Here is a 27,062-nt window from a genome sequence, read left to right on the forward strand (position 1 = left end):
TATACCATCGCTTTTGATGATCATGGGACATATTCAGGTATTAATGCCCCTTCCTTATTCAAAAGGGGATTTGGGTTAGTTAACTAAGACATACTGACTGTGTGCGCTGGCTAATTTTATGTCAGCTTGATACAAGCTATCGTCATCTGAGAGGAGAGAACCTCAATTTAGAAGCTGAGAGCGGTTTTTTTTTTTTTAACATTAGTGATTGATGGGGTAGGGCCCAGCCAATTATGGGTGGTAGTACACCTGGGCTTGGGGGTTCTGGGTTCTATGAGAAAGGAGGCTGAGCAAGCCAGTAAGCAGCACTCCTCCATAGCCTCTGCATCAACTTCTGCCTCCAGGTTCCTGCCCTGCTTGAGTTCCTGTCTTGACTTCCTTAGATCATGAACAGTGATGTGGAAGTGTGAGCCAAATAAACCTTTCCTCCCAAAGTTGCTTTTGGTCACAGTGTTTCATCACAGCATTAGTAACCCTAAGACACTGTGGTATCAGGAGTTCCTAAAAATGAGATAATGAATAAGAATGAAAGCAAAGTTAAAGGAAGAAATATGATACATACAATGATTAGGTAAAAATGCCAAGAATGCATTCCATTAGCTTCCATACATTTAGTTTTAAATAGTCATACATTCACTTCCAAACTTCCTAACAGGCATTGTGAGGAGAGAGAGAGACAATGATGTATGCAATTCGTGGTGCTTTATTTATTTATTTATTTATTTATTTATTTATTTATTTATTTTAAGTACTGAAACACAAGACCCAAAAATTCAAAATAAGAGAGGCTAAGAGAACCATTAGGGTATGAGTGAAGGAAAACTCCAGTTGTAGTTAAGTACCAGGCCTTTAGGACAGCAGAACCATACTAGGAACCTTCTCTAAATAGCTATCTCCATTAGAGGAAACTGATAGAATACTTGATAAATTACAAGTCTTCAGATTTAGAAAGTCAGGAGAAAGTTTGAGCATAAGTGAGTTCTTAGTTAGAGTTTCTATTGCTGTGAAAAGATACCATGACCATGGCAACTCTTTTTTTTTTTCTGGTTTTTTTTTTTTTTTTTTTTTTTTTTTTTTTTTTTTTTTGAGACAGGGTTTCTCTGTCTAGTCCTGGCTATCCTGGAACTCACTCTGTAGACCAAGCTAGCCTTAGCCTTGAACCTACAGAGATCTACCTGCCTCTTCCTCCTGAGTGCTGGGATTAACAGAGTGTACCACCACCACCCTGCTTCATGGCAACTCTTATAAAGGAAAAAAATCTAATTGGGGCTGGCTTACAGTTTCAGAGGTTTAGACCATTATCATCATGATGGGACATGGCGGCATGCAGGCAGACATGGTGCTGGAGAAGGAGCTGAGAGTTCTATATCTTGATCCACAAGCAGCAAAAGGAGACTGTGTATGTACCACACTGGGTGTAGCTTGAGCATATGAGACCTCAAAACCTATTTCCACAGTGATACACTTCCTCCAACAAGATCACACCCATTCCAACAAAGCCATACCTCCTAATAATGCCACTCCCTATGTACCAAGCATTCAAACACTCGAACACGTAAGTCTGTGGGGGGTGCATACCTATTCAAACCACCACAGTGAGTAAAAAATACATGGAAATTAAGATACAATTGAAAACAACAGTTAACCTCAGCATTAAAAAAAAAAAATGAAACAGTAAAACTAAGAGAAGCAGACAGTGCTGCTAGGAATGCCGTTCACATGACCACAGTGACGTGATTATCAAATGCTGATAACATGTCAGTAGAAACGTTGAGAAAACACTGCAAATATTAGGAGGTGGAGAAAGTCACTGTGGGATAATGCTCACTGTTTTAATCTACTAAATCCTGGGGTAATTTATAGCTCAGTGGGAATGGGAATTCAATAATGTCTAAAAACAAAAATCAAGAAGTAGCCATCTAAACTTGTTATTTAGAGATATGAAGGATACACATGTATTTACACACATATATGCATATATATGTATGTTTACAAAAGTTGGAGTATATTTATAATCCCACTTCTTCAGCCAAGAACAGAAAAACAATTCATTCCCTCTCGTTAATTTCTGGGAAATAACAATTCCTGGCAATCTAAACTTGTTATTTAGAGATAGGAAGGATGCATACACACACACACACACACACACACACACACACACATATATATACATACATATATATACATACAATAAAAGCTTACTAAAGTTGGAGTATGTTTATAATCCCAGCACTAAGGACACAGAATCAGGAAGATCCTGAGTGTCAGGCTAGCCTAGGCTACACAATAAGAGCTTGTCTCAGAAAACAAAACAACAAATTAAAAAGCTAGAGCTAGAGATCTGCTTCCAGGATAGCTCACCAACGTGCCTGGCAAGTTATTGCCAGCTGTTGACAGTAGACCTCCATTTTTTGCCACAATGACCATGTTGTTGCTTGAGTATCATTACAATATGGCACTTAACTTTCCTCCAAGGGGACAATATAAGAAAAAAAGATGATAAAAACCATAGTGTGTGTGTGTGTGTGTGTGTGTGTGTGTGTGTGTTGCAGAGGCGTCCTAGGGGCCAGAGCCAGTGCCTCTGAGCTTCCTGCCCACTAGGCAAGCACCCTACCACTGAGCCACACCCTCAGCCTCTGTAACCACAGTATCTTCTATAGCATAGCCTCAGAAGCCACACTATTATTTCTAGCACGTCATATTAGTTAACACACATCAGCACTATTTGATGTAGGACATGACTGTACAAAGGTATGAAATGCTAAGAGACATGAATCCTTAGCGTCAATAACAAGTATTCAAAAAGTAGAAACTTGCCTGGTGGTGTTCTTCTTTTTTAGATTTATTCATTTTATTTTATGTAACGAGTGCTCTGCCAGCATGTGTGTGTATGTGCACCATGAGTGCCTACTGTCTGAGGAGGTCAGAAGAAGGCATTGGGTCCCCTGGAACTGGAGTTATAGGCAGTTGTAAGTCATCATGCAGGTGCTAGGAACCAAACCTGGATCGTCTGCAAGAACAACAAGTGCTCTTACCCACTAAGCCATCTCCAACCCCTATTCTGAACACTCTTCATGACAAGTATATGAGGAGGTAGGACAATTACATAAAAGAAATCTTAATCAAAAGACCTTAGCTAAACAAAGACCCAAAGTATGTATATAGGCACCCAATTCTTTTAAGGGCTTTTTTTTTTTTAATGGATTCAATTTATGTACTCTAGAGGAATAATGGGAATGCATATATTTTGCCCTCAGTAACACTGCTTTTTTTTTCAACTGAGCATTTGGTGAATGTTGGTGCAGGGATCTCAATGTTCTGCTGTCTGACAAGTACATGGAGTTCAGCTCCTCCCTGTTAGCAGTTAAGGGCAGACCAATATTCTTTAATAGGCTGAGCTGGAGATGGGCTGTCAGCCACCTACGAAAGTTCAGGAGCCTGGCTAGGGCATCTGTTTGCCTGGCAGGAGAAGCTCTTCCAAGGAATACCTGTCCTAGATACAGACAGCCTTGGCATTTAGGATGTTCCAACTCTAAATCCACACCCCTCCTTTTTAGCCAAGAACAGAAAAACAATTCATTCCCTCTGTTAATTTTGATGAACCCTCCAAACTCCAGAGCTCACGCAGCCTCTACAGCTCTGTTCTTCCACCATGAAAACCAGTGTCCAAGCAGCTCAGACTCTCCCTGCTTCCTTGTGGAAACTTCCCAGCCTGAGTTTATTTACAGAGGAGACTCATGGAGACAAAGCTGTGTGTGGTACTGCATACCTGTGATTTCAGTGTGTGGGAGCCCGAGGCAGGAGGATCTTAAGTTAGAGGTCAGCCTGGGCTACATAGCAGGACTCTGTTGCAAAAATAACCAACAATTAAACAGGAAAAGAAAAGTGAGTGTCAAGAGGACTCAGAGGTAGACGGATTGACCCCACGCCAACTCCACGGTCTCTCTTTTTTTGTTTTGTTTTTGAGACAGGGTTTCTCTGTGTAGCTTTGCGCCTTTCCTAGAACTCACTCTGTAGCCCAGGCTGGCCTCGAACTCACAGAGATCCGCCTGGCTCTGCCTCCCCAATGCTGGGATTAAAGGCCCGCCTGGCTCACGGTCTCTTTCAAAGGTAGCTCACACGGTATCCACTTGCTGGTAGCTCAGTGGATACCATCTGAGATTTCAGCTCTCCTGTCTAGAAACTCTTCTCCTTTCTGTCATTGTAAACTGTACCTCTAGAATAGGGTGGTTCAGGGCAAAGGAACAACCAGAAATCATAGTCATGATTTTTGTGTAAAGTTTGTTATCTGCTTCCCATCCCTCTGAAAAATGCCTACACATTTCTATCAGAGTCTCAGGTCCCAGGGAGGTTAAAAATCTTTGCAAAGGGACACAAATCACAGCCCACATGCTAGATGTGGCCCTCCAAGGGTATTGTTTGGACCTCACTGTGTTTTGGACGTTTTTTGCCAACCTTTAGAAGTCAGAAGATTTCGCACACAAAATCAGATTTGTGGCTTTTAAAATACTTGGGGAAATAAGACAACCCTGAGCCCACATTCCCTGGTGGGGAGAATTGGCAAGCTATGGGGAGCAGCTGCCTTTCAGATGGGGCATGGCTCTGCATGGTCCCCACCTGGAGCCAATTTGTTTTTGATGACTCGGCTGCTCTACCCCAATTTATGTCTTTTGTTTGTGAGCTTCATACACCGGCGAAGAGTTCTTCCCCAACAGTACTGCTCGTAAGGCTTTGGCCTAGTAGTGGACTTCGTCCTGGAAGCAAAGCCTCACCCTCGTGAAGCAAACCAGTTTCTGCACCTGCAGAGCCCTGAGCGTGAGTGGGCGGGGCCTTCCTGAGGGGCTGCCCCCTCTGACTCCTCCCTCCTTTCTGATTGGCGAATGAACCGATGGCCAGCAACCTTCGTTTTGAGCTGGGACTACGCCAACACAGTATGGCAGAGGCGGTGGCAGGGAGCCCTTACCCTTGTTTCTCTCTAGATGTAAGACCATTCTCCAGCACCGAAGGTGACACTTCATTCTCACCAATCTGTAGTTGTGCGTTTTCTCTTGGGTTCAGGAATCACACTGCTTTCCACTCACAAGCTGTGTGACCTGGCTCGGGCCGGGAGACTCAGCTGAGACCTCCCATTCTGTTTCTATGTAGTAACTATATAGTTACTGTCGCTGCAGTAACTGTTCCCCAACTCCCTGGAGCCTCTGACCCACCGTCAGCTGCCAGATTCAGCTCTTAAAAACTACAATGCCTGTTCTTAACGTCTTCCACAGGATGCCAGAAGCCGTGCAGATTTCTCAGGGAGACACTTTAAAGGTCTGTGATGTGGGCTTAGGCCGGCCCTTCACATTTTTCTTAGACACACCATCGGAGCAACACTCCCCGCCCTGAGAAATGCGAGGAGCTGATCCTCACTCTCCGGTGGGCCAAGGCCTCCCCAGCTTTCTCAGCCCACTTGCTCCCTCGGAACCGGGCACCCCTTGTCCTTTTGGCTAGCTGTTGAATCATTGCAGCTGGAGGTGGAGAGCAGGTTACCCAGGCAGGGAGTCCCATGTCAAGAATGTCTCCTGGGTTATCCAGACTGCTCCAAAGGAGCTCTTGAAAAGCAGGACTGTGGCTTTTTCTTGGTATCTCTAGCATTCAGTAAAAAACGTACTAGAAACTCAAAGAAGTGTCTCTTCAGAAGGGAATTCTGTCTTTCTTGCCTTTGTAAAATCCAAGTCATTAAACTGGAGATGGTCTCACCACAGTGCTTATGCACTGCCCCGGCCATTGTCACAGCCCAGTCCTTTTTGTTTGGTTTGTTCTTTTGAGACAGGGCCTTGTTATCTAGCCTAGGCTAGCCCAGAGCTCATGATTCTTCTGCCTTCGCCTCTCCAGTGCTGGGGTTCCAGGCATGCTCCCCACTCACAGCTTCCGTCTAGTCTTTGCTGGTTCTGTGTGTTCAGGCTAAGTCCCTTTCCTGGTGTATAACCTGAAGACAGATTGGAATTCACTGGCGTAACCACATTCCATTCTTGTCTCCTCGCTGCCTAGAACGATGCCTCTCAAGGGTCATCCTTATAGAGCTAAGGGCATGGGCTTTGGAATCAGATAGGCATTTTGGTCATGGCTAACTGTCCCATGTGGCATTGGTTAGTCATTTGGCCTCTAAGCTTCTCCCTCCTGCCTTGCCAAATGGACCTGGGAATGATGATGCCTAGCTCCTGGTGCCACTGAAGTGAAATGAGCCACCACGCAGCATTTGCCCCTGATGAAAAGCTCTGTACAGACAGTGGTTCCCGTTAGAAGCACTTTGGAATCTTGCTCAAACTCGTGTAAAATTCAGTCCTTTTACAGAGGGAGTTCTCAGAGGGCTCCCCCAGGATGCACATACAGAAACCCGGGCTAGCAGTAAGTTTCATGTTACAAACGGTCTTAGAATTTTTGCACAGCCTATCCTGACACTGAGAATTCAAAACTGAAGCACATTCTGGAGAATTTGCAGAACCAGAGACACATCCTCTGGCCCCAGTCCGAGAAGCTCTTGTTTCCTAAGCTAGAAGATGGACAGGGGCTGAAGGCCCTTGTCCTCGCTGGCCTTGAGTGTCCCTGTGGAAGACTTTCTTCACGTGGTGGGCTGCAGAGACCTCAGCCTTTTGTTCTTCCCACGATGGCTGTGGGAGGCGTATGAGGAAGAGCCAAAGGCCCCTGCTCTGCCCCTGGTGACTGCCTGGTATTGGGCCAACCTATGGCTGTGTGCATCCTTCTTCCCAACCAGAAGCCAGCAGCTCTTTGCATAAGAGGGAGGGGAGGCCTCCCGGGCAGAGAGAGAAATTCAGTCCAGGGAAAACAACCTAACAATTTAACTCTAAATCTCACATCTTTAGCAGATGGGGAAATCGCAACAGCAGGGGAGGGCAGCCGCAGCAGAGACCTAGCAGTAAACAGAGAGAGGGTCTGCATCCTCTTGTACCACCGGGACCACAAGGGCAAAAGGAGCCCTGTTCAACCGAGGAGCCTTTGGGGTTTGCTGCAGAGCAGATCTGTAACCCCGGTTCTCAGCCCAGCCTCTGACCACATGTTTTGTCTCTCCTCTTCCCTAGCAGAAGCCAGCTTCTGGGAGTCACCCTGGCCACAGACCCAGAATGGAACCATCCAGATATTTCCATTGTTGCTTTCAAAGAGACCTCCAGGGCTCCCTCCCTACCAGTAGCATGTGGCAGCTTTACACACACACACACACACACAGGTCTCAGTAGTAAATAACTTAGCTGCCCACCATTCTCTTTCTTCCAAACCTAAGAACAGGCCTAAATGATCATAAGGAAATTAGTACACTCATTCCACAAACATGAGCAGGGATGGGTGACATGTGGCAATAATCTGGGAGACAGCAGCAGCCCTGCCTTGGGGATGCCTCCCTGAAGCTCTTTCTCCACTGGAGACACAGAGCTGTAGAGCTTGAATGTTACTTCTCTCACCCTAGGAGACTATGAAGAAGGAGAAGAAGAAGAAAAGAAGAAGAAGAAGAAGAAGAAGAAGAAGAAGAAGAAGAAGAAGAAGAAGAAAAGTGATGGTAACCAAACCCAGCATTCTAGAATGTACCCAGGGGTGACTCTGTAGGGACACAGAGCTGCTGTCCCTTCGGTAACTGGATGGAACTGCTCTAGGGAGCTCATCAGAGGGCTCTGGGTTCACCTGTGACAGCGCTGGTGGAGGCAGGCCAGGCCCACACCACCCCCAGAAAAGTGTGAGGTTATTGGATGAGTTAGCTGAGCCACCACAGCACGGGGTAGTCCACCCCCACTGAGAGAGCTGGCAGGGGAGCTCAGTGAACCAAGCAGAACCCCACAGCTTCCTTCCTATTGAGAATGGGAAGACTTTCCAGGGGGCAGCTAGGCAGTGTGGGTCAGAGGTCTGACTAGATTTGACTTCTTGGAATTTAACAACCTGGTTTGTTTTCTTCTCATAGATGGGTTCTCTTCGGTGTACAATGCTCAATCCCCATTGTCAAGTTGACTAGATCAGAATCACCTAGGAAACCCATCTCCAGGTGTGTCTGGGAGGGCGTTTCCAGAGAGGTTTGAGAAAGGAGGGCTCATCTCAAATGTAGGTACCACCATCCCATTGGCTGGAGTCCCAGAGCAAATAAAAAGGAGACTGCAAGCTGAGTGCCAGCATTCCAGTCTGTTTCCCAACCTCAGATACAGTGTGACCTGCCACTGTGTCTGCCCCTCCATGACGTGACCCAGGATAAACCCCTTCTCTCTCTGGAAGTTGCTTTTGTTGGGTATTTTGTCACAGTCATGAGAAAAGTAACCAATACAGAGTGTTATTTGCAATAAACATAAACGCCCAACAGTCAGGGATGAGCTGAGTAAATGATGGGGTTTTTATGCAGCAGAACACTAAGCAGCCATAAAACTCTCTTGAAGAAAAATTACTGATATGGGAAATTTTTTCCTAGTGTACAGAGAAATACAAAAGCATCTTCTAAGACATTGTTTCTGAATATTTCCAATGGTATATATGTAAATAAAACAACAATAGGTATAAAATGACTAGGAAGGCATATTGTTGTATAGGGGGGTGTTTCTTTTTTCCTTTCACATTTTCCACAGTTAGCATGTATTGTATTTTTAATTAGGCTATTTTTTAAAAAAGCAACAACTTGTCTGTCTTCCTAAAAGGCAGATAAGTTTTTTCCTATATATATTTATCCTTTTAGGACAAACTTTTCATTATGTGGCCTCCTGAGAAGAGGCCAGAGCAGGCAGATGCCAAATGATACATGTTGACAAAAAAGAGTCCCAGGCAGGGCCAGCTATTAGCAGCATCAGTGCAAAGTAAAAAGATGGGTTCCCATTTTCAAAAACTAGGAATTCCAAGACATCAACAGCCTGGAGTCCTTGTAAGCTGGGGACCCAAGTATGCATGTTACTACTATATGGTTCACATTCCCAGGAAACTAACCTTGGCCACTGGCCTGATGCAGAACACCCTGGCCCAGCAGGCGAGGGGCTGTGGATGGATATGCTGACAGGATGCCCCATGGCCTCCTCACGTGTCCCTCTGCAAACATCTGCATTCTGCACAAGTCTAGCTTTCCAGCAATCAACCCCCAGGACAGAGCCACACTTTATCACACACATGCAAATCAGAGCCAGAGAGATTACTTAAACCTGGGATCACAGCCTCTTATTTTTCTTAAAGGCAGGTGCTTATTTGTTTTAAGAATACCAAAAGAATGCCAAGTCACTTTCTACCTTGAAATTAATGACTGTCCTTAGCTGAGAACAAGATGTGGGTTTTTTTTCTTTTTTCTTTTTTTTTTAAAGTGGTTTGATTATTTTTCTCTCCAGAGTCCTCAAGAACCCTGATTTATAGAGTTTCATGGTCTTTCTCTGGCCCAACATCCTTTTGTTTTCCCCCAAGTCTACCCCCACCCCCACCCCTGTTTTTAGCAGAGAAATTCATTAACAATTTCACCACAGAGCATTATTCATTTTTGTTGTCTCAGTGAGAGGTTTTTAATATCAGGAGTTTACTGTAAATCACTCCTCAGTTATGATCACGTGAGCAGGAGAGCCATCTAACAAGGTCCACAGGGCAGCTTCCCTGCTCCTAACCCTGCTCAGCAAGGCTGGAGGAGGCCCCTTGTCTGAGGGGAGCAAACTCATTACCTCACCCCTAGATTAAATCATGTGCAAAGCAAATCTCTCCCTCTGCAGCCCAGCGAGGTACTGCATGCCGCAGAAAGACAAACAAATCAGCTTTAAACCCAGCCAGGGCTGGTGAGAAAACGATCGGAGATGCGGAGATGCTTCGGCAGAAATGCGGACGCGAAACTTCTCCTGAGGCCAAGTGTAGCTGGTCAGGTCAGACAGAGCCTCCATGTGACCCTGACTCCAACAGCCAGAATCTTTTCGTCTTCTCCCCTTTCTTTTTCTCGGGGGGTGGTGGGTTGGGGTGGTTCAAGTTTCTCTGTGCAGCTCTGGACTCGCTTTTTAGATCGGGCTGGCGTCATATACTCAGAGATCCTCCGGCCTTTGCCTCCTGAGCGCTGGGATTAAAGGCATGCGCCACCCACCACACCTGGCTCTTCTCCCCATTCTTAAAAGTAGTGGTTCTCAACCTATGGGTCGTGGCCCTTTGGGGGAGGGGTCAAACGACCTTTTCACAGGCATCACCTAAGACCATCGCAAAACACAGATATTTACATTACAATACATAACAGTAGCAAAATTACAGTTAAGAAGCAGCAATGAAAATAATTTTATGGCCATCTGTCTAGCCCTCCCCACATTTAAATAGTCTAAAGGGTCATGAGCAGGAAAGATGCTATTGGCTGAGGATGTAACTAGCATTTCCAGTTGACATTTCCAGTTCAAGAGGAGGAGGAGGAGGAGACTGGAGAAGGATCCACTGCTGATGCATAGCCTCTCAGCTCCACTCGGCCCAGGTTTAGCGGTTTCCCTGTCCCCTCCTCACTCCAGCAGGTCGGCTCCCTGCTGTTTACCCAGCATGCCTGGGATTTTCCAAGGCAAGGTCTCTCCAGTTCCAGGTGCTTTCTGTATCCCCTGCATGTCCTTTTGCTTTGAGAGGCTGAAGCAGGAAGATTGCTATGAGTTCAAGACTAACCTGTCTCAAAAAACACAAAACAACAAAAAACTGTCCCTCTTCTGATAATTAGTATAAAAATAATAGCACTTCACATTCACCAGGCTGGTGAAAATCAACACATAACACTAAATGGAGGAATATTGGGGGCACCAAGTCAGTAAAGCCGCAGTACCCTCATTTTGTGGCAGTACCCAGGGAAGCTACGTGCAGACACACCTATGCCACAGGCAGGCTTCCACTTCTTGGGGGTTTTGATAGTTAGTGTTGTCAACTTGACAAAACCTGGGAATCTTCTGGGAGATGGGCCCATGGGGAGGTTATCTTATGTTCATTGAGGTGGGTGACCCACCCACTGGGGATGGTGCCATTCCCTGGCTGGAATCCCTGAATCTACCAATGGAGGAAGGAAGTTGAGCAACAGTATACATTCATTGCTCCCCATTTCTGATTGCAGATGTGAGGTGACCAGCTGCGTCAAGCTCCTCCTGCCGTGGCTTCCCTGACATGATGGACTGTCCCCTGAACTCTGAGGCAGAATAAACCCTCCGGGAGTTGCTTTTGTCAGAGTATATTATCCCCCGCAACAGAAAAACACCTAAGAAAAGGGTCCAAGGAATGACCCTCACGTGGGCACTGGAGACAGACAAGGTTACTCATTCAGCACTTGCTAGCAGGGAGCAATGGTAATGACTGAAATGTATGGCCATAGAGAAGAGAGCTGGTTTATTAATACACTGATGGTTAAAGTCAGTTGAACCAGGGACCAGAGACCAGCAGGTAAAAGCACTTGGTTACCTGGGCTTGAGCCACATAAAGGTAGAAGGAGAAAACAAACTCCAGAAAGTTGTCCTCTGACCTACACACACACCCACCACCACCACCACCACTAAATAATAATGACAATAGTAATAATAAAGTTTTTAAAAAGTCAATGAAGCAGGTTATATGTGTCATTATAGGCAATCTGAAAACTATCATGGTAAAAAATGTACAAATGTGTTTATAGATACTTTTTACATGACTTCGAGACACACTGTGACCAGGAGGTAGAGGCAGGAAATCAAGAGTTCAGGGCTGTTAGCTGCTTGCAGAGCTTCCGGCACACAGAACTTCGTGGTGCCCGCTTTTCTGAGTTACTCAGAAAAATCTAACTTGTCTTTTTTCTTTTTCCTATCCTTTTCTCTCAGGTATTTGTCCACAGTCTCAACACGCTCTCCCCGAGGCTCTGGGTTTTCTCTTTTTCGGAAGCATCCCCCCAACCCCTGCCTCATGTGCCCTACAGATGTTTGCTGACCACCACTGCTGAACATCCGTCCTAGCCTGACTCAAATGCCATGGCTTTCCCTATTCTTCTCCATCTCTCCTTCCTCCCTGATGCTGAGATTTACAGCTTCCCTGACCTGTTGTGTACACACACAGATACACACACACACACACACATGCACACACACATGCACACACACATGCACACGCGCACACACGTATAGATATATGCAACAAACGTATCTTTTAAAGGCCTGGGAGGGACTTGGAGAGATGGCTGTCTGTAAAGTACTTGTCATGCAAGTACAAGGTCCTGGGTTCAATCCCCAGCACCCACATAAAAGCCTGGTGCTGCAACACGAATCTGCAACACCAGCACTGGGGAGGAGAGAAAGCCAGATCCCCAGAGCTTTCTGGCCAGCTGGTCTACCTGACCAGTAAGTTCCAGGTTCAAAGAGAGACCTTGTATCAAAAAAGAGTGACAGAGGAAGGTAACGTGCTGTGGGATGTCTTTCTGTATGCTGTGAATATGTGTTGCTCTGATTAGTTGATAAAATGCTGATTGGCCAGTGGCCAGGCAGGAAGTGTAGGCGGGGTGAGCAGACTAGGAGAAGGCTAGGAAGAGGAAGGGCAGAGTCAGGAGACGCCAGCTGCTGCCAGGAGAAGCAAGATTGAAAACACCAGTAAGCCACGACCACGTGGCAACTTATAGATTAATAGAAATGGGTTAAGTTATAGGAGCTAGCTAGCAAGAAGCTTGAGCCATTAGGCCATACAGTAATGTAACTAATATAAGCCTCTGTGTTGTGGGTATCGCTCTGTATGCTGTGGCTACACCTCTGTGTGTTTAATTGGGTCTGAGTGGCTGTGGGACCAGGCGGGACACAGGAAAACATCTGACTACAGTAACTGATGCCAACTTTTGGCCTACAATACACATAGAGCACACACACCCCATACAAAAGACTTGGAGATGATACTGACTTAATGACCTTTGGTGAGGAGAGTGGGAAAGTGGAAGTGAGGAAGAGGTTAGCCATATCTAGATATTGATATCTCTGTTTAAGATAAAGATCTGCAGCAAGATTCATGAACCAACATATTAAGGCTGAGTGGTGGTTCCAAGTCTCATTTTATTATTTTCTGTATGTGCAAAAATAGTTCATGATTGAAAATACCACTCCACCTGCTTCTCGTCTCTTCCTTCCTGTGTGCCCTCTCTGGGCACCCGCGAATCACCTTTTCTCCTGATAGTGGCTGCTTTGCTGCCCTCTCTTCCTTCCCTTCAGCTCTCGATAGTCAGTGTGCCTGTGCTGGCTGAGTGTCACAGGTTTCTGGCTCTGGAGGGAGCCCCTGTGAGAGGCAATGGTGTGTGGCCCTGGATAAGTTCAGACCTCCGTATCCTCATCTGTAGGCTTGCGGTATTAAACAAGGCACGTTATTCACCGTGAATTCATTGATATTCAGTTTTAATGTGCTTACTTTGATTCAAGTGAGTCCCCACAGCAATGCAGCCTTGATGGTTATTTGTTCGTTTGCTGTTGTTTGCTGGGATATTTCTTTTTAGCACCTTAGAGGCCACTTATAGTCCCACAAAATTAACTTAGTCCTGTTTTGCTACCATGCTGCAGTAACCCACCCCACTGGCATGTGCAAACTCATCCTTCCTCCTGGATACCCTACCCTTTCCTGAAAGCCCCCTGACACACACACACCCTGTGGAGCCTCTTCAAACATCCCTCATTGGAATACAGCCCCATCCTCCTTAGAATTCTAACCACACGCTGTCTCTTCCTCAGGGCACTTATCTTAAACTGCTGAGGTGGGCTTAATTAGCAGAGGGAAACAACACTTTTTTTTTTTCTAATCATCCCATTCTGAGCCTTTGAGTCTAAACCCCTTCTCTGTGAGCTTTGAGCTTTTGAAGGCCAAGAACTATGGTGAGTCGTCCTCAGCCCCCAGCACAGAGCCTGGCTCTTGTCAAATGCTTGCAGATGGGATCAGCTGGTTGGAGGACTGAGACAAGGCCTGCCCCACAGCAGTATGTCCAGCCGCTCCAAGAGACCAACAGTGCTGTCGTTCATTGTTTCTCTGAGTGGCAGGGGCCAGAGGTGAGTGTCCAGCAGAAGCTGTGGCCTGAGACAAAGAAGAATTCACAGGTGAATTCAGAATGTCCAGGGGATGTAAACATGGAAAAAAAAGAACCAAACAAGGTAAGAAAGAAAAAAAAAAACCTCTATGCAACAGCAATGGGCTCTTTTCTTATTATTTCCTGGCTCCCTGGCTGCTGCCCACTGACACGGTTCTGTTCAGGGGAAAAGCAACTGCCTCTGGAAGAACATAGACCCGGAGAAAGACACGGTGCCACACTCATGGAGAGCATCCTCAGAGGGAAAGGACAGCCCTGGTGAGCCAAAGACCCTCCTTCCTTCCTTTGTTGCCCCACCCCCTTTATATCCTATTTTATTCACTTTCCAATGAGCCAGACTACCGAGCACTAAAGGCTGAGAAGATTTTATTATCCCAGACTACAAGAGACCGGCTCCCCACAGAAAGGGACAAGGTCACAGTCTAGTCTGAAGAATTGTATCTGTAAACAAACCGTGATGGATGAGGAGGCAAGAACATGGGTGTCAAAGTCAGGAGAAACTCTTGGCAAGGTCAACCCGGAGCTCCTGCAGTAGCCCAGTTCACAACAGTGGTGTGAGCATGGAAAAAGAGTCTCCATGGGGCTCCTCAGCTCGGGCTAAGGGGCCTCCAGAGGTGATCCATTCCCTACCCCAGGCAAAGCAGGAGTAAAACATTGTACCACCACATGCCACCTGTCACACTTTGTGACGTACTGTCCCACCAGCACGTCCCATGGTATGGAGACAAGCCAATGTTAGATTTTTTTCCTTCTTTTTCTTTTGAGGCAGAGTGTTTCCTATGTTGTCCCAGGCCAACCACAAACTCCAGGCTCGAGCAGTCCTCCAACTACACAGCCCTGAGAGAGGAAAATCAGCCTGGCCTTTTCCAGGCTGCAAATTGGTAAGAGTGCTTTTCTGCCTCGCTTGCTCTCATTAAAAACCCTCAGAACATAAATCACAACTTACGGCCAATAATTTGCCTGTAATTTACAGGCTTTCAAATGAATGGTGAAGTTGGGTTTAAATGAGATTATTCATATCTCAATTTAAAATCCACTGACACAATTAGTATTTCCCCCATGTCTCCCCTTACTACTTAATTATACTAAGTGTTTCCAGTTTACATTTTTTCAGCTTGCCGTAGATGTCTAACAAACACGTGACAGTAAAATATTTCACTTCAATTACAACTAAAGAGGGCTGGAAAGGACAGAGTGGGGAAGAAAAGCAAATCCGCTAGGTCATAATTAGAAACCAGTGGAGAATTCACATCTGTGGATATTTACTTCCCCTGTGCCAGGAGGAAAAGATGCCTACAAATCCAGGTCACTGAGTAGCAATTCCAGGGCCCAGAAACCATTGTGTCCTCAGCCACTACCATCATAAAACATGCTCCTGCCTCATAAGTCAAGAGTAAATGAATACCACGCGCAGAAGGAACCAGACAGGGTGTGCCAGCTAGGATACATTGCCATGGCTTGAAGGTGGGAAGGGGCGGACCAAATGATTTTGAGTCCTAGCTTTAGACAGGTGGTGTCTTTGTCTCTGGAAAGCTCTGCCATCCTTCTTGTGATCAATAAAGGCACCTGGCACACGCGTCAGCTCTCAATCTTTCAAATCCTTCTCTCTTCAGTTCTGCTGCAGACTAGAGTGGACAGCTGCTTTAAAACAGTGAGACGGATTCCTCAAAGTTCATCTACTGATTACAGGGAGAGCTGCCAGGTGACAGGGAGAGAGGCGAGGGGAAACACAGAGCAGAAAAGCAGAGGCAGAAACAGCTACACTCTGCATGGCCTAATTGATTCTGATGGCGTTTTGGCATGGTGGCACAGTCCAGTAATTGAACTTGGCAATAACTGAGTCATCAGGAGAAGTTAAGTTGTGACTGTGTCACTGGGAGCTGGTCATCAAGTCATTTACAAAACACCACTCACGCCGGAATGCACCTGACTCTGTCTGAACCCCAGAGCTAGGAAGACAGATGAAGCATGGTCCCTGCCCTCAAAAGGCTCTGTGGACTTCAGTTTCACCAACAAAAGGATGAGGGAATCAAAGCAGATGATCCCTAAGAGCCCTTCCCAAGAGTTAGGATGTTTCATGCATTGGGACCTGAAACATAAAATAGTAGTTACTTTTACATCACTGTGACCAGAATCCTTAGCAGAAACACTTTAAGGAGTACTTGGGTTCATTGTTGCCGTGGGCCCAGCTCACATTCATGAGGCTGCAGAAGAAAAACAGACAGTGGTCCAAACTAGAGGGCAGGCTATTAACCTTCAACGGCCCACCCCTGGTGACGTACTGCCACTAGCTAGGCAACACCCCCTAAAGCCTTCACAACTCCCCCCAAATAGCATCACCAGCTGAGGAACAACCATTCAAAACGTAAACTGTGGAGGGCATTCCACTTCCAAGCACAGCACCCGACCATCCCAGGAGCCCCCCAGTCGAACAGGCTGAGGCACAGAAGTCGGCGGCATCTTGTCCAAGGTCATGGAGCTAATGAGGAGCCGAGTCAGAACCCTTGGGTATATGATCCACCAGCTACCGAGGCCTTTTGAAGGCCTGGAGATGGCTCAAGAGGTGAAAGCAACAAGCCTGATAACCCGAGTTCCATTCATGGAAGGGGTGGTGTCCTCGCAATCCCAGCATGCCTGGGGTGAAATGGGAGGGGAAACCAGACAATCAGCGGGAGCTTGCAGGAACACAAGAGATCTTACATCACCAAGGTGGAAGGAGAGAACCAACACACCCAAAAGTTGTCCTCTGGCCTCCACAAGTACACTGAGGCGCGCGCGCGCGCGCGCGCGCACACACACACACACACACACACACACACACAATAATAATAAAATTTATTTTTAAAGAGAAAGGCCATCTTATTCCCACCATGTGCTCTTTCTCTACTCTCTCCCTCCAAAAGTGAGAGTCAGAATAGATGGAGAACCGCTCATTTGATAACTGCGTGGGTTTGTGGGTCTGAAAAACAAAAATTCTGCAGCTACAAAGTAAAACTCACGTGCAACTGGACAACAATAAATATATGTAAGATGAAATGCAACTACAATAGCATTAAAATATCTATTAAACCAACAGCAAGATTAAATTTTTTTTAAAAAAGTCAACAGGGACACACGCTGAACTGAAATATATTAGAAAATGTTGTAGATGAAAAAATTCCAGGTTGGAAAAACTATGAAACTACACCATGCACATGTATACACACACACACACACACACACACACACACACACACACACACACACACACACGCGCACATTCACCTTTGGCAGTATCGGTGCAGGCACAGAGATGTGACATACTATGACCTGCCTTGCTTTCTCCCCTGATGGCTGGTGCCAAATGCCATCACCTCCACTGTTACAGAGACCTATGATGGGAACAGGTACCCTGTCTATGGACAGAACAATGTGTAAATGGAGAAGGATGGCAGCTTGAAAGCCACTGGTTCAAAGCAGATGGTTTATAATGCCACACAGAGATGGCCACAAGCCCACTGCCCAGCATCAAGACAGCAAGTGACATAAGCCTGGGGATGAACATTTATTGAGCACCTACTGGGTGCTCTGCTGGATATTTAATATGTGCTAGCTCATCCACTCCTCAATCTCTGAGACAAGAAATGCCCACTGATGCTCAGAGAAGTGGATTGTACAAGAGTATATGGCTAGCTCATGGCGGAGGAAGGATATGCATTCAACCCAAGCTCACGTCCAGCTGTTTACACTCTACCACACTGCCTTCAAGACAGATTCCAGTCCCCATGGTTATCAGCCATATAATCTTTATATAACAAATTAATTCCTAGCGTCTCAGGACCTGCCTGTCTCCTGGGATTATGATGAGGATCAAAGAAGAAAACCATGAACATTTTGCTATTTTAAAAGGCCCTACACAATGACAGTGATATCTATTTGCAGAGTACTGGACTTACTGCTCCACAGAGATTACTTCACTTAATTCTCATGACAGTCTGTCACACTGGAATTACATCTCACCGTATAGATGAAGACGTGAGACTCAGATGAAAAAACTTGCTCCAAAGTCACACTCTAGCAGGTAGAAAGAGAGTGATGTGAAGCCAGGCTTAACTACTCCAGAGCTCCAGGACTTCCCACTACCTTCTGTCATTTCATTGTTTTCCTCCCTCAGAGCCACAGGGCATAGACAGTCGGACAGGCTAGTCTCGTCTGAGATGTCATCACCATGGGAAGACTGGCATGCCCTGCAGTTGAGCTGGGATCACTTTTAGTGTGTATACACTGCCTGTTTTGTGTAACTGAACAGAAAAATCAAGAGCATGTACTGCTGGTCTATGATGTGCCACTTCCGAGTCAGGTTCTGAGTTCCAGGGACAGCATGCTCCTTTGGGTACTCTTCTCAAAGACTCACAGTGTATTGTGAATGCTAAATACATACATACCAACATTCACTCATTCAGTAAGTACTTACTGATCCCCTCCTCTGGACTCTGCATTAGGATCTAAGGACACAAAGATGAACCAAATAGCTGTGATAATAGGCTCAGAATGAAGGGGTGCTCCTAGCAGAGGCACCTGACACTGTGTGCTTAAGAGTGGAAATGATCAGAAAAAAGTGCCCCAGAGAGGTGATAACTGAGAACCACCACATTCTGTCTGCACCATCTGAGTTTATATAGGCTGTATTTACCCCATAGTAAGAATCCTACTGAGTCGATATTATTTTATGGACTTAAGTTGTATTAAAGGGCAGAATCTGACCTGAAACTCTCCCCAAGTTTCTCTGACTCCAAAGATGGTAGTCTTTATTATATGTAGGTTGCCTCTGAAAACAATAAACTCTAGCTATGATGTGTTGTGGAATATTACTTTAACTATGTAAAGATGTGTTACATTTGTTTATGCTGCATTTGTTTAATGATGTAAAGAGGTGTTGTGTCTGCCTAAGGCACCTGATTGGTCTAGTAAAAAAGCTGAATGGCCAGTAGAAGGATAGGTGGGGCTGGAAGGCAGAGAGAATAAATAGGAGGAAGAACCTAGGCTCGGGAGGAAAAGAAGGAAGAGAACAAGGGAGAAAGAGGGAGGTGTCCATGGCTAGACAACTGCCAACCAGACAGACACAGAGTAGGACATACAGAAGAAAGGTAAAAACCCCAAGGTAAAACGTAGATGAAGAGAAACAGGTTAAAATAAGTTATAAGAGCTAGTGGGGGGCTGGAGAGATGGCTCAGAGGTTAAGAGTACTGACTGCTCTTCCAGAGGTCCTGAGTTCAAGTCCCAGCAACCATATGGTGGCTCACAACCATCTGTAATGAGATCTGGTGCCCTCTTCTGGTCATACATGCTGTATACATAATAAATAAATCTAAAAAAAAAAAAAAAAAAAAAAAAAAAAAAAAAAAAAAAAAAAAAAGAGCTAGTGGGACAAGCATAAAATAAGGCTGAGCGTGCATAACTAGTAAGAAGTCTCTGTGTCATGATGTGGAAGCTGGTTGGTGGGCCCAGAAGGAAGCCTATTACAATGATGGGATGAAAAGACACACTACTGTATTAGGTTTTGTCACTTGGATCAAATACATGAGGCTTCAGTCCATGGTAAGCTAGCCTGGCTGCTTTGAGCCTGTGGCAAGGCAGAGCATCATGTTGGGAACATGTGATGGAGTAAAGGTGCTTCCTAAGTGGCCCAGAAGAGAGAGGAAGGGGCTCGGAGCCGGAAACTCTCTCCAAGGACCAACTCCTTGGGGACCAAGCCTTTAACACTTTGCAGGGGCATTCAAGATGCAAACTATGTGAACTAGAGTGGCTGCTCTTCCAGAGAACTGGTGTCCAATTCGCACCCACATGGTGGCTCACAACCTTCTGTAATTTCAATTCCAGGGGATACAACACCCTTTTTTGGTTTCAAAGGCAGCAGGCATGCAAGTGGTGCACAGAGAGGCATGCAGGCAAAACACTCATACACTTAAAACAAAATTTAAAGATCCAAACAACCATGAATGAATTGAAGTAAGTGAGTAGGCCATGTGGAATGCACTGTGGAGGAGGCATGGCTTGAATGGAGTTTGGCTTAAGAGTCACTGGCCTGCCGGGTGGTGGTGGTGTATGCTTGTAGTCCCAGCACTTGGGAGGCAGAGGCAGGCGGATCTCCATGAGTTCCAGGACAGCCACGGTGTGTTCATGAGAAACCCTGTCTTGAGAAACTAAAAAAAAAAAGGGGAGGTGGGGGGAGTCACGGGTCTAGCACAGGTTCTTTCCTGGGTTATGCTCAGGGAAGAAAAACTTACAAGGGCATGGCTCTTTTCCCAGTAGCTCAGGCATGGTGCAACTGTTTTGGTTGGGAGTAAGATGAAGATGAGAAATCGCTAGGTTATAGGAAACAGAAACCCGGTCAGACTGGGTTAAACAAAGCCAACAAACCCAAATAAGGAGGCCTGTAGGGATTCCGACATTTTGTGAGACCTATGAGGCAGAATGTGTGTGGTCCTCTCCCTACCCCCGGGAAGGCTGTAGGCAGGCTGTGCACACTGCCGAGGGCCGGCCACTCTCCCCTGCCTGCCTCTCTCCAAATGTCCACTTTGGCCTGCACTCTGGCTATCACCATCTCTCTGTAGCAGACAAAAGGGCCTCCAAAGAGAAGACATTTTTAAACTGGGACAGGGAGGGTCCAAACATCTCTGCTCAGTCATTTTTAAAATGCCCAGAAAAGAGAACCTGACTTGCTCCTCCCTGAGCAGCCCAGCTATGGTCAGGGAGTAAGGGAGTCTATTCTCAGAGAAGCAAATACTCAAGAGGTGGACCCCAGAGGTCCTGCGGACTGTTCAGAGAGGTGGGTGGCTGTTGGCAGTTTTGGTGAACTGGGGCTGGGAGCACCTCCTTTTTCCGGCCTCACTCTGTTGCCCTTTAGATGATACACTGGCATCTATGGTTCATTCTTCTGTGCAGTTATTAAATCTATAAATAAAGACTTAATCTCGGAAGCTCTGCCTTGTGAGTGTAGACGTTAAAGAGGTGGAGGAAACGGGCAGGAGAGGTGCCTCCGCAGTTAGAGCACGGGCTGCTCTTTCAGAGGACCTGGGTTCAATTCCCAGCACCCACATCGCTGCTTACAACCATCTGTAACTCCAGTTCCAGGGATCCAACATCCTCTTTTGGATTCCGTGGGCACCAGGCATGTAACTGATACACAGATATACACACAGACAAAACACACATCCACACAAAAGAAATTAAAGCTAAGGAGAGAGAGAGAGAGAGAGAGAGAGAGAGAGAGAGAGAGAGAGAGAGAGAGAGAGAGAGAGAGAGAGCGCGAGCTTACCAGCCTTGGTGGCTGCAGCAGAGAACGCGGCATCCTCTCCCAGGCTGCTGGGACCAAGAAGATCCCAACAAGCTAAACAGGTCTTGCCCTCCAGCTGAAGAAATGGCAGGCTTACCAAGAGCATGCTGCAAAGCAGCCAGACGGGCTAGATAGGAGGCCCTAGAGACCCAATCTAAAGGCCAAGAGGACTAGGGCAGTCTCTGCAGTTCTCAAAATGAACGTGTTGGGAACTAAGCCAGCTAGACAAACAGGGAGCTGTGAGAAGCCTCAGGAGCAGGCACTGTACAAGGACAGGAATAAAAAGGGGGCCTGGAAAATCGGAGGCTGAAGGAGGAAGCAGGGGAAGGGCTCTGCTTCCTGTTTAGCTCAGAGCCCCATCACAGAGGAGGCAGTGACAGCTGAATCAATGTCATCCTGCTGTCTTTGCCCCTCCCCACCCCTGGGGCTCATGGGCCTCCATTAACTCGGACAGACAAGCACTCCAGCTTCTCTGGCAGGCACCAAGGAGGCAAGCATGGTAAAAACAGAAGGGAGAGTTTGAGTGGTAAGACAGGAAGTGCAGGGGTCTGGGGTGGGATGAGAAGGTCCTCCCAACCCTGATTCACTATGCCAGAACACAGTTGTGCCAGTTGTTGAAAGGACCATGTCTCCAGGGCTGCAGTCCTTCCTGGTTTTTAATGGCGACTGTCTTCCAGGTTGAGGAAAGATGGGGAACTTCTCTGTGGGCTTTCAACCTGGCTCTTCTCCACAAGGGTCTTTGCCCTTTTGGTTCACTACGGAGGTCATGGCCTGTTTCAGCCAAGGGAAGGCCTAGGAGGTCTGGGGGATGGGGTAACTAAGGCTGTTTTTGATAGGATTCAGCTGCCAAGACTGTCTCCTTGAGCAGCCGATAACTTAGCTGAATGAATTTGGTCCGTTTACAGGACCTGCCCATGCAGTACATCTCACCTTCTCAAAGACTTCCAAAATAGCCCCAGCCCCAGCTCAAGAGCCAAACGAAAGGAAAAGGACGGAGTGACAAGGCCCCGGAGGTCCCTGCCCTTTCAGGTAAGTCTAGGCGAGCCTTTCCAGGGAAATCTGAAGACAAATCAACAAGCAAAAGCCAGTTGCTTTGTTCTTTCCCACTAAGATTCTGAGCAAAGAAAGATGTAACAAGTACACACCTGTGAGAGACAGGAGGCCCCGGTCTGTATAAAATGGGTGAAACATTGAAGATACAACCCATGCACTTGTTCCCGCGGTGATATTTACATGCACCATCTGAGCTGGTCTCATTAGGGTCATCAAAAAGCCACTCCTACATCAACAAAACTCCACAGACTCAGTCCCACTCTCCAGTGGTTTCTCTCTAGGCACAGTCACACTGGGAAGGAGACAAGTACTACTGCCAGGTGGTCACACACACACACACACACACACACACACACACACACACACACGCACAGTCACACAACACGGTTTCAGACAGTGCCCTCCTCAGTCTCTCTCACACACATCACCCCACACAGCTGCACGCACACAGACCACCCATCTGTACACATGCAGTCTCACACGCAGGACCCGTCTCACACTGTTGCTCAGACTCTGTCATGCAGAGTGCCACACAAGCACACCCCACGTGCTATCACAGCGCCACACTGCACCTTCCATCCCCTGGTCCTGCTCTCAAGGCCTCCACAGAGAGCTCCCTCCTCCACAGCCCTCCTATGTGCCCTGCATTGCAGCCAGATGTTCCGTGGGCAGACCCCTCTATGGGCTGACAGGCGGTGATTACTGTTGCCAGCCCCACATTAGGAGAGAATTGAATGGGAGAGAGCCCCCTCCCGCCTCAGGCTCCCCACAATAGTGCCTTTGTGAGGTGCTCCCGCTGCTGCCTTTCTTTCCTCTCCCTAACCAACCTACGTCAGGAGCAGCTCTGCCTGAGGAGAGAAGACAAAAGGAGGATCACAGGCCCTGACTGATCCACCCCATCCTGGGGAAGGAGGGCTGTATTTTGGAGAGAAGGCTGTGTTCTTGTCTCTCCCCCCCCCCCCCTCCTCCCCAGTAAATAATCCAGAGGGCTGCCTGAGGTAAACTCCCCCACAGCAGCCAGGGCTTCTATCCATCAGCCAGCCTTAAGCTTGTGAGTTGAACATGGGGATGAGGCCTGGGAAAGGGACATCATGCAGAGCCCAGCAGATCCCCAGAGACTAGAGTCCAAAGCCTGGCTCCTCCAGTCCTTTCTGCCTTCTGGATTGCCCCCTGCAATCTGGTGTGCGAGGTTAGGGGATTGACCAGCAGGGGTTAAGTTTGCAGGACTCCAGGGCAGACTTCAGTCGGCTTCCAGGACTGGGGTAGGAGGGTGGTGGGCGGATGAGGGTGGAGAGGAGGGGTATATGTTGGGAAACTGGTGAGACCGACATCTGGGATGGTCACTGGCCCTCCTCCTTGTCCAAACCGCAGACGCTGTGGCAGCAGAAAAATCAGAGCGTTTCAGACCCAGGATTGCGCAACCCAGACCCGGGAAGAGCCAGTGCTGGAGAAGGGAGTGGGGACTTGAGCTCAGAGACAGAATCTCACTTCAGAGGTGAGACTAGACACACTTGTATGCCGTGCTGGTTTCTACACTAGACTTCAAAGCCAGTAAGATCCACTTTCTGGTTCAAAGTCCACCAGGAGCTGGAGCTGGAAGCCCTGCCCCTGGGCTCCAGTGTCCAGCCGTCAGAGGCTCTCTGCCATTGGTGGTTCTCTGAGGTTGCTGTGGAGTGCCGTGGGCGTGGAGGGGGAGGCCTTTTGTCCAACCTTCTAAAGCGCCCCACAGTAAAATGTGTAACTAGAGAAATTCCAGAGGGGGTGAGGGGAGCCCAGGCAATCCCTAACATGGCAGGAGGAGAAAGCAGCCACGGAACTCTGATCTGAGGGCTACCCCAAACACACACAGGAGAGGAATGGCGGGTTTTCCTTTTAATGCAAAATGTTGCCATACAAAGTGATGTGGGGAAAGCCCCACTCTTCCCCACGTTGGAGGGGCGAATGAAGGAGGACAGAGTTGTCTCTGTGAGTTCTTCTCTCCTTTGGGTCATACTGCTGTCTGGGGTTGACCCTATCCAAAGGTCAGGGCTCTGGGTTTGGGACTAAAATTTGTGGACACAGAGCAGGAGAGAGAGCAGGGGTGAAGATTTAGGGTGTTTGCTGTTTTAGTTCTAAAAGGTTACTCAAGATCTGGAGTTCTGCATAAAACAAAGGGGCTATGAGGATTTGGTGGTGGTTGTTTAAAAATGAGGGGCTATGAGCCACCACTGGCCTCCATTTGAAGAATGAACAACAGATCTAACAAGAATATAAATGTGTGGAGATAAGAGAATCAGAAGCACCAGCTGCTTACATTTCCTCCTCCTTCTTCCTCATCTCCAGCTTGTAGACAATCTGGTAGCCATCATCCCAGGCATACAGCTGGCGCTCACGGGGGTTATAGCGAAGGCTGGCATGGGCACCATATCGTCGTGGAAAATAAGAGAGTGCTGCCCGTTCGGGGGTCAGCGTACCGCTGGCATCAAAGGAACACTGAATACGGGCCCGGCTGGCAGGGCGGGTGTTGTAGACAACGTACAGGGTTCCACAGATGACAAAGGCAGCCTCTGCATTCTCTCTGGGACACGGCGTGTCCCACTGCTGCTCTGTGTCAAGTGTTTGCGGATCTAACTTGGCTAGACACAAATGCCTGTCATCGTCCCGAGTGGCATAGACAGCCCAAAGGCCCTCCTCATCAGCTGCCAGGTCAATATACGTGTCTACTGTCAGCCCGTAGGGGGGTATCAACTTCTCTGCAGGGAACACTGAGCTGTCCACCACAGTTCTGTTTGCCAGGTGAAATTTGATCAGCTGAAGAGTATTCTCCAGTTCACCACCCCCTCCAGGCCCTCCAGGAGGCCTTCGAGCATAATACAGGAAGCCACCATACACCAGCTGCCCTGTGCCTACCCAGGGGAAGGGCACCCGAACTCGGGAAGCTTTCCGGGCCGCCATGGCAAGGGTGAAGTCGCGCAGCCTTGGGAAGACGAAAGCTGTGTCGTTCTGTGTGCCGTCTAACACGTAGATCTTCTCTGCTGGCCCCAGTGGGTCCTTGGTCCATAGACCAGAGGGGCCGCCAAACCGCTTCAGGATCTTCATTGACCTCACCTGAGAGATTGTGTAGCCACAGTCTGGTGGAGAAGAGGAGAAACACAGGAGAATATAGACCCAAGAGTTAGACATCTTATAGCAGGAACTCCCCAGGGTTCATGGAGGGTTAAGAGGTGGGGGCACCAATACGGCGTGGGCCTCTAGAAACTCTTTATGGACTTGTCATTAAGGGTTTCCTCCAAACGTATTCTGGAAGATAGAACCATGGTGGCTATGGACAAGGAGAAGAGAAGCAGGGAAGAGGAGTTCTGAGACTGTTTGGGCCTCTTTGAGATCACTTACCTGTCACCATATCATACTTCTCATTTCTTCGGCCCTTGCCTTTGGTCCCAGGGCCTCCGGTCACCTTCTCATCCAGCTCCACACAGGGCAAAGCTGGGTTCTGGGTCTCCAGATAGTCCACTTCCCGTTCAAGACGGTCCACTCTTCCTGAGATGGTGTCTGCCTCGGTTCTGAGTGCTTCTCGCTCCTTCTCTGCCACCTCCAGTAGAGGCAGCATCTTGTTCTTGAAGTCCCGCAGCTCAGCAGCATGCCGGCTACTCTGGTCCTGGCACTGGGCCAGCCGTTCCTGAAGGGATGGGGGAGTCGGGGAGGGCGGGCTGCTGGGTTATAATTCCCAGGCAAGCGGAGGCCCAACCAGGGAGTCAGGACCGGGAAAAGAAGCAAACTCAGCTAGGCTCCAACAGCCCCTGCTGCTCCCACAGCAGAGACTAGTTGTCAGGCGCTACCCATCCAAGGAACCTGGCTTAATTCACCTAAATAAGAGTGCTTCAGCCTGTGCTATCAGTGTTCTGAGCCTCCAGGAAATCAAGATGCTACAGACTTTGAGCTGTTTGAAAGGGGGTAGACACGGGGTACCCGGAAGAGACGGGACAGGGAGTTGCAGGCAGATTACCTGGGAAACTTTAACACTATAGCCAGCTAGTTCTGAGATACAGCTCGATTCTGACTTTCATAATCCCGAGGGGAAACTGTTGGGTTTATTTGAGTGCAATTGTTTGATGATGGGGAAATCTGTAGTCGTCTGTAATTAGGAGGCTCCTGGTCACTAAGCTGTGTACTTTCCTGCAGCCTCTTAACGGAGCCCGATCTTGTCACTCCCAGAACCCTGACAACCAGTGGCACCGACAGATGTGGAATCACTCCTGTCTAGGCTAGAAGAGAAACGAATCCCTCACCTCTAAGGCAGCTAGTCGGCGTTCCATGTACTCCACAAGGTGGTGCTGCTGTCCCTGAAGGGGTCCCGTCCATGACAAGAAGAAGAAGAAGAAGAGCAGAGGAGCACTGGGCCCCATGGCAGCCTTAAGTAGGGCCAGAGGAGGAGTGTGCATTCGGCGGCCTCTTTCCCTCCAGCCCGTTAGCTTTGGAGGCGGGGTGGGGGCGGCGCCTCCTCTTTCTGATCTCTGGGTGTCTCTCACTACTCTGGAATGCTTTCAGTCTCTTTACAACCCCCACCCCCTCCTTCCCGCCTGGATTGATCAAACACAGATGGCCCCTTTGCACAGTCGCCAGAAGCCTTAACCACCAGCAGCTTAGGTTTGTAAGCTCCTTGGGATAGGGAAGGGATGGCAATCTAAAGGCCTTCTGGACAGT

At 47.7% G+C, this 27,062-nt stretch overlaps 1 protein-coding gene across 1 annotated transcript; it reads right to left on the bottom strand.

Annotated features, from left to right (window-relative positions):
* Positions 1-24,238: 24,238 nt before the first annotated feature.
* Positions 24,239-26,817, bottom strand: Olfml3 (olfactomedin like 3). Its single transcript, XM_059264935.1, has 3 exons — positions 26,648-26,817; positions 25,752-26,037; positions 24,239-25,489 (listed from the first exon to the last, which is right to left on the bottom strand). The coding sequence occupies exons 1-3, from the start codon at positions 26,798-26,800 to the stop codon at positions 24,669-24,671; spliced, it is 1,260 nt and encodes a 419-aa protein (XP_059120918.1). The 5' UTR covers positions 26,801-26,817; the 3' UTR covers positions 24,239-24,668.
* Between the last annotated feature and the right edge of the window lie 245 nt (positions 26,818-27,062).

This window comes from Peromyscus eremicus, chromosome 6 (assembly GCF_949786415.1).
Source record: "Peromyscus eremicus chromosome 6, PerEre_H2_v1, whole genome shotgun sequence".
Lineage (NCBI taxonomy): Eukaryota > Metazoa > Chordata > Mammalia > Rodentia > Cricetidae > Peromyscus > Peromyscus eremicus.

Bases quoted from the DNA above. Each gene is read 5' to 3' on its own strand.
- Olfml3 (XM_059264935.1), bottom strand. From the start codon at position 26,800: ATGCACACTCCTCCTCTGGCCCTACTTAAGGCTGCCATGGGGCCCAGT. The intron at 26,038-26,647 runs GTGAGGGATTCG...CCATCCCTTCAG, and splicing joins GCCGACTAGCTGCCTTAGAG to GAACGGCTGGCCCAGTGCCA. The intron at 25,490-25,751 runs GTAAGTGATCTC...CTTCTCCACCAG, and splicing joins GAAGTATGATATGGTGACAG to ACTGTGGCTACACAATCTCT.